Source organism: Labrus bergylta, chromosome 20 (genome assembly GCF_963930695.1).
Source record: "Labrus bergylta chromosome 20, fLabBer1.1, whole genome shotgun sequence".
NCBI classification, from domain to species: Eukaryota; Metazoa; Chordata; class Actinopteri; order Labriformes; family Labridae; genus Labrus; species Labrus bergylta.
The window spans coordinates 5,498,044-5,505,501 of record NC_089214.1 but is presented as its reverse complement, the minus strand read 5'-3'; the positions used below and the strand labels follow the sequence as shown (position 1 = coordinate 5,505,501).

Genomic DNA, 7,458 nt, shown 5'->3' with positions numbered 1-7,458 from the left:
CACAGTCCCTCTAACAAAAAGTCTGACCTCTGTTGGCTCTGTCTGTAAAGAGGGGCGCTCAGTGTTGACAGGGCCAGTTTAATGTGGAGGACACTGGGCTGAGAACCAGCAGCTGTCTCAACATTCAGGATGTGTTAAACAAAAAAAAAAGTGACATCTTCTTTTTCTTTTGCAACTTGGATGGCCATAAGGTCAGACAAGAGTCAACAGTGAGCCAAATGTAAAGTGACAGTCATCCGGAGAGAGATGGCAGGAGTGGAGAACATTTTGTCTATAAGACAAATCTTCCCATTTGTTTTTGTTTTAAGATCATAAAAAAAACCTATTAATGCTGTGTTGCCATTTAAAAGCTGATACTTCCTGCCATTTTATTTCTAACAGGATACGTCCGAGGCAAGAAAGCAAGGAAGTTAAAGGGTTAATTTGTGGCCGGGGAAACCTGATGCTAATTAAGTCTTAGGAATGCCACATACTGACATTGTAGTGCAGGAGCCCTCAGTGTGGCTCAGGCATGGAGAGAGCCAGCAGCTTTTATTTCTCACAGACGGTCGGAAAAGCCGGACTCATCAAACCCTGGAGCTAAAGGTAAAATCAGTCTCTGGGTTAAAAGTTTGAGTTCAGGCAAAGTGGATTTTATCCCATCAGATGGACTTTAACTATTTTTTAGGGATTGTTCCAGATTTTACACCTAACTTGAATTTGTCTTATTTTCCAGGAGGAGAGAGAGTGAGAGAGATAACTTGACGCAAAATGGGTTTATTAACACCAGAGCTGTTGCTCCTGCTGTCTTGGGTATCACTGCAAGCTGTCGCAGAGATTTGCCGCGGGACGCACTGCTACGGCGCGGAAACCGGCGATCCAAGACCGTGCACCGGAGCGCACTGTCCGGGGAGCAGATCCTCCAGACCGCCTCGGCAGTTCAACCCAACAAGTCAGGGGAGAGCTGCGCAAATAGTCACCAGCCAACATTATGCGCACCAGAGCTTTCAGAGAGACACTTATCCGGCTGGACAGCCTCTGCGCGGGCGGCACGGTGACAGCAGCAGCGGTACGCGGAGGAGAGCGCCTGAAGTTTACCCCGCTGGGTGCACGGATCCGGACTGTGTCGCTCCTGTGAAACAATTTCAGCCCACAAATGACACCCGAGAGTGTAGAGGGATCGAGTGCAGACTGCCGTTCAGGATACGGCCAAAAACTCGAGCGAAGCCATGTGTGGGAGAGGGATGTTTGGTCGGTTCAGAGGAGAGCGTCTCTTCATCCACCGCCAGCCAGCTTCCTCCTCTCCATCTGTCTGACAGAGCTGCGATGTTCCTGGGAGATTTTCCGGAGCTGGGTTATCCGTCGCCAGAACTCGGCAGCGCGCCTTTGGGTGTCCAGCTCACATGTGACATCAAACCAGGTCTGCCATCCTCTTTATATGTTGCAGAAATGTGTGTTTGTATGACTATAGACCGGTTTAATTCTGCAACATGTCCTTTGCGCGCCATTCTGCCCCAAGAGAAGTTGATGAATTACTATACTGCACTGAACACAGCATGTCTAACCAATGGAATGACACTCTTCATTAACTTTAACCTCTTTTTGACTACAACTGATGACAAAAGGGAGATTGTGGTGAAACCGCAAAGGACTATTTTATTGACCTTAAACCCAAAATGATATCTGCAGAGACACCAGCAGAGCAACTGAACTGGAAAAATGTCTCAGAGTCAATTGTGCAGAAAATGTGGAGAGCTTTGATGTTGCTCCATAAAGGGAACTTTCTCTGCACTTGCCATTGTTTGCCCAGTTGAATGGGTTCACTGAGTGTTCACACATTTTTGCAGAACATTAGACTTCTACATCATTTCAATCTGATTTAATCTCTTCCTCTACTGCTGTGTTCATTGAATATAAATATTCCAACACTAATATTTATTATTTTTAAATTAAACTTAAATTCATATAGGTTTCCCCTTAAAGTCGTGTGATAACAAACGTGTAGTAATATCATTTTAAAGCCTATAGTACTTTCATTCTTTTAGACCTGGCTCAGTATAGTAAACAAAATGCTAGCCTTAAAATAACCTAAAATCAAGTCTACAATTCATCTAGCAGACGAACATCAGAGAGTAAGTTCAACACAAATAAGGATCTAGAGAGGAGGAAACAACGTCAGTAAGTGCAAACGAACAGCTGACAGGTGCTGACAGGAAGTGCACAGAGGCGAAGAATAACATCGACAGCTTTTCATGAAAGTTCTAATCAGCATCAAAATTATTCTAAATATTGTCATCATCGTCATCAATATCTCAAATCGGTAGGTGTTAATGAAAGAGCTGGGTCTTTAGCTTTTTCTTAAAGGTGCAATGGTACTATGCAGATTGAATGGAAAACAAGCTAGGCTGGATGGATGGATGGATGGATGGATGGATGGATGGCTGGATGGATGGATGGATGGATGGGTAGAGAGAATTTTACTGATCTAATCTCTCATTATCTGCCTCTCAGGTGAGAATGAAGTTCCCTCCGAAGATGCCCTCATTCTGCACCTCCAGCTGGCAAAAGGACAGGAGAAGCTGGTGGAGGCCATGAAAGCGCAGCAGGTCGTCATCCGAGACCTGCAGCAGAAGCTCGCCGACCAACAGGAGGCGCTACTTTCCCAGCAGAGGGAGATCCTGGGGCAGCAGCAGCGCATGTACGAGCAGATGGACGTGGTGAAAGCGCAGTACGGCCTCCTCTCAGACACCATCAAACAGGTTTCCTTCCAGGGTCTGCAGGGCGAGCTGCAGAGCTACTTTGAAAGCCACATGGCGGGTCTGCAGAGCCAGGCCCGCAGCCACCTGCAGAAGTCCTACGCAGTGCACAAAATGGACGTGGACGCCAAAGTGATGGATGTAGTCGGAGAGGCTCATTTCCCTCAGCCTCTTCTGGGATGTCCCACGCCCTGTGGACAGGAGGAGTTCTGTGATTTTCAGAAGGACCCGCCTCAGTGTGAGAAGTGCACCATGTGTCCACCAGGCTTCTTTCTGATCTCACAGTGTTCTCCGACTGCAGACAGGATGTGCCAGGTATTAACCTTTAAAACTCTCATTTTAGTCAATATGTCTGTATTTCAAATGCAAACAAAATGCAACACTTGCAGCTGATGGCTTATAAGTCTTTGGTTTTCTAGCATATGACAGAAAATGTGGGAGCATTAAAAAAGCTGTTTTGGAGTAAAAATGTCACACTTTGCCACCATGACTCATGCTTGAAAAAACGACAAATTTAGAAAAGAAACACACAGATGCTTTTCTGTTTTAGTTGTTTTTAAGTTATCCTTTAGGCACAAGAATACAGAGAGTGATATCAGCTTCCAAATATGAAGTCAAAGTTGCATTCCTGACAGTAATACAAATTTGTATTAATTGCAGGACAGAGATGAATGCCTTGAATTACCCAACATCTGTGGAGAGCGAGTGAAGTGCCTTAATACTCCAGGTGAGTTATGTTGGATGATTATTGCAATTTATCAACTGATTTTTCGGTAGTGGGGCAAAAATGAGAGCTGTTTTTACAGAACTCTGACATGCACTTACAAACCTTTTAGTTGCTCCTTTTAACTCTTGGTTTCTTCATTCTCTCTGGTCTCATCCTTCCCCAGGAGGGTTCAGGTGTCTGGGAGCTTCTGAGAGAGAGGCAGTGATGGGTCTTTGTGGTCACGGCTACTTTTACAACCCGGAGCTGCAGGAGTGTCAGGCGTGCACTGAGTGTGATGGAGAGCCTCTCGCCGTTTCCTGCACAGCCGTCAGCGACGCCGTCTGCGGCCAGCCGTCAGAGAGCCGTCTGTCCCAATCCTGGGCTGCCAATGTGGCAGTTCCTCCTGCCGGCACCCCTGGCATCAACATCTTCCCCGGGCTTCAACTAAACATCCGAGGCAAAGAGGTCACGGATCTGTTGTCCAATGAGGCAGGGCAGGTGAGGTTCCTGCAGCACGGCCTCGTCTGGTTGGACCATAATTTTGCGATTAAGCACAGTTGCAGAAACTTCCTTCAGGTGGGGATGAGGCTCAATGGGAGCCAGGAAGAGGAGGGTCAGGACCTCAGCGGAGTTCGTATTGAACAGCCAGATGGGAAATACTTCCAGGGTGTGAGCGTGAGCAGTGGGGTTGAGGTGGAGCCTAACCATACGTTCACTCTGCAGCTGAGGAGTCCCAATCACCACTGCAATCAGAGCAAGGATATTCACATCTATGATGTCAACACTCCCTCCTTCAGCCTGCTCTGGTTGTCTCATGATACCGGAGCTGTCGCCATGACGGCTCAGATGTCCCTGTTGGCACACTACCAAACAAGCTACCGTCCAACTCTCCGCCTGACCTCAGTCTCTGACCCGTATATGATCATCTTAACCCATGACAACCGCGGTGTACGCTTCACAGAAAGCGGGGTTGTCAAGTTTGTCTTCCAACAGGCTCTGTACTCTATGGGGAACACCTGCGTTCGAGAGGGTTTCTCCCTGATCGCCCACACTAATCAAAACGGGACTGGCCAGGAGGCGATGCAAGCCTTCAAAACAGGCGTCCACTACAGGGACACCTCCATCACCCTCTCTGGCACCGTCAGCGTGAATAGCGGGGACACCCTAAGCTTTGAGATTCAATCTCCATCCCAGTGCAACATCCGCTACTTTGGCGACAACACCGGGATCAGCATACTTAGTCTGATCTGGATACCTTCAGCAGTGTCATCAGCCCTGAGTGCCACGGTGTCCAGGACGGGTCTGCCCTCAGGAGCAGTGAGGAACAAACCGCTGTTATTCCATCAGATCAGCCCGGACACTCCGCAGGTTCACTTGGCCCGATCAGGAGAGCTGAGCAGCCGGAAAAACTTTATCTTCCACGAGAAAGGCATAGCGAACGTAGCCCTCAACCTGAAGCTGATACACTCTTGCAATGTTGTTAAGCTTACTTTGCAGCAGGTTGGGGGTCAGGGCGGGCAGGCAGGTCCTGTGGCTCAGCAGGTGTCTGGACATATGCCTGAAGGAAGCCAGTGGGCCAGCATTGGGCTGAGGACCTCTTTCTCAGTCCAGAACGGTACCGCTGTCTTTGTCACTCTGGACTGCATCCGCGGACGAGTTAACCAGATAACACACGAGGGTGGCACTAACATTTCAATCCTCTGGGTTGCAGTGTAATCAAGAAGAGGATGAAGCAGTCAGTAATTTTATACTTTGAAAAAAACAAAAGAGAAAAAAAAAGACACTTTTGCACATTATTGAATTGCAGAGCAGATTCAACAATTTACCAAATGAAGGATGAAAAACAATATAATTCATTTTTTACACATATTTGTATTGTTAGACTTGTATTGAGAAATTACCTTTTTGTGTTATTTACATGTAAGTACTGAAGTACTTCGGCTGGTTGAGCAGTGACCAATTCTTCATGGAAAGTTTGTGTGAGCGTGTGTGTGTGTGTGTGTGTGTGTGTGTGTGTGTGTGTGTGTGTGTGTGTGTGTGTGTGTGAGCGTGTGTGTGTTATTACTGTAAGTATGAGTGTGTATAAGAACATGTACAGTGGTGCTCCAATATGTATGTATTTGTGTGTGTGTTGGCACACATTGGCATGCCTACTTTTGCATAAATGTAGTACGAGTTGTGTAATATATTTAGAAGTGTATGTAACAAATCTTTTTTGTATTATATCAATACACATTTAAAATGATCGTTTGTCCTTTTGGGAGATACAACACTCAAACTGTTAGCTTAGCTTAGCATTAAGACTGGTAGCAGGGGGAATGTTTTAACATTGCTTGGCCTGAGGTGAACTAAATTAAACCACCAACATTTATTTTGAGGTATCCTAACATTTTATCTTTCTTAGTGTAAAAAGTGTCCCTATTTTAAGAGGGCTAAAGCTCCAGACTATTTCTTAAAGAACAGTTGAACCTCCTGATGTTAACTTTTCTTTCTTTCTTTATTAAGACCCCCATTAGCACCAGCATACGCATCAGCTATTCTTCCTGGGGTCCAACACACATCCCTTTATACACACTTTTACAAAGAACAATATAACAAACAAACAAACAAAGACAAACAACAACACCAGCTCCTCTAGGGGAATTAAAGTTCATACAGAAGAGGAAATTAAATAAACGACCATCAAAACAATCGTCTTCAGATTTTCCTTCATACAAATCATATAATGTACCAATTCACCTACATTTTTACATTTTGATGAACATAAATCATTGTCTGAATGACCTTTATAACTAAATCTGTAACCATCCTTTTTACAGACATTAATTCCAAGAAAAGAGAAACAAAATACATTTCACATTCTGCCAAACAGGCACATTTACACCTTATTTTACACTCAATTTAGCAGTTCACTCACCTGGATTTCACAGCTCACACTGACATGCAGGAAAGACCCTTTGCCATGCTAAAACATTTTTTCCATATATTAAACAACGATGCTCAAATAGGGAGAGAATAGATGGGGATTGATGAGATTTTCCATCCTTTGGGCAAAACAAAGCTTGCTGTTTTTTGTGTTTACAGTATTCATGCTAAGCTAAACTAAACTAACTAGATGCTCTTGCTCTGTCTTGCTCTGTAACCGCTGCGAGAGAGGATTGATTTTTCTTTACTGTCCCGACAACATATCGCAAAATAACATTTTCCAAAATGTCAAACTATTCCTTTACTTTTCTGAAGAGTATTTGAAAGAGCTATACACAAATGTTACATAGCCAAGCAAACAATGATATTTTATGTTTTTTTCACCATATTTATTTGAGTTTTATAAAACAGGACCGCAGTATTTACCACTATAGGAAGCACATTTATCTTAGAAAACAATATGCCATGTATAAAGCACAGAGTAGACAGTGTTTATATTCAAACACATTCATTCATAGCCTCTTTGCACACATGTAGTTTAACATAGTTTTAAGCAATGTACAAACATCACACTTTGTTATTCTTTGGCCTAAATGCTATTTCCCTGCAAAGTCGCTCATGCACATCGAGCTTAATTGCCTCTGTGTGTGCTCTGTCCTCTAAACAATTAGGCACAATTAAGTGTTTCAGGGCCTTGGCAGCGAAGGCGCCAATGAAATTCTTCAGCTTTATTTTCCCTTCATTATGTTCAGTGATTTCTGTTTTTCTGTGGTTGGACTCCCTGCACATGACTTGTGGAACATCAATGCATGCATTACTGTTCAACACCAAATAAAATGTAGATCTATTTTGAAGTACAAACACTCTAGTGAGAGTCAGAGTGATGTTGCTTTGTGTGTTCATTCCAAGAAAACAGCAGTTTTAGAGCAGTTAATAGGATCTGATTACTTCTTAATCCAATTAGAAAATAAAAGCTTTTTTTTAACTTTTTTTGCATGGTATAGTTTTTTTTTATTTGGTCTAATGCTTAAGGCTCCCATACAGCCACAACATGTGACCACTTCTGTAACAATGATTTCAATATCTTGAAAC

General features: G+C 44.0%; 1 protein-coding gene across 1 annotated transcript; it reads left to right on the top strand.

Annotated features, from left to right (window-relative positions):
* Nucleotides 1–383: 383 nt before the first annotated feature.
* On the top strand, nucleotides 384–7,227 carry nell3 (NELL (neural EGFL like) family member 3). Its single transcript, XM_020633586.3, has 5 exons — nucleotides 384–585; nucleotides 716–1,399; nucleotides 2,491–3,050; nucleotides 3,396–3,462; nucleotides 3,626–7,227. Exons 2-5 carry the CDS (start codon nucleotides 751–753, stop codon nucleotides 5,155–5,157), a joined length of 2,808 nt encoding a protein of 935 aa, XP_020489242.3. The 5' UTR covers nucleotides 384–585; nucleotides 716–750; the 3' UTR covers nucleotides 5,158–7,227.
* The last annotated feature ends 231 nt before the right edge of the window (nucleotides 7,228–7,458 follow it).

Coding starts and splice junctions, on each gene's coding strand:
- nell3 (XM_020633586.3), top strand. CDS start 751: ATGGGTTTATTAACACCAGAGCTGTTGCTCCTGCTGTCTTGGGTATCA. Junction 1,400..2,490: donor CACATGTGACATCAAACCAG/GTCTGCCATCCT, acceptor TCTGCCTCTCAG/GTGAGAATGAAGTTCCCTCC. Junction 3,463..3,625: donor GAAGTGCCTTAATACTCCAG/GTGAGTTATGTT, acceptor ATCCTTCCCCAG/GAGGGTTCAGGTGTCTGGGA.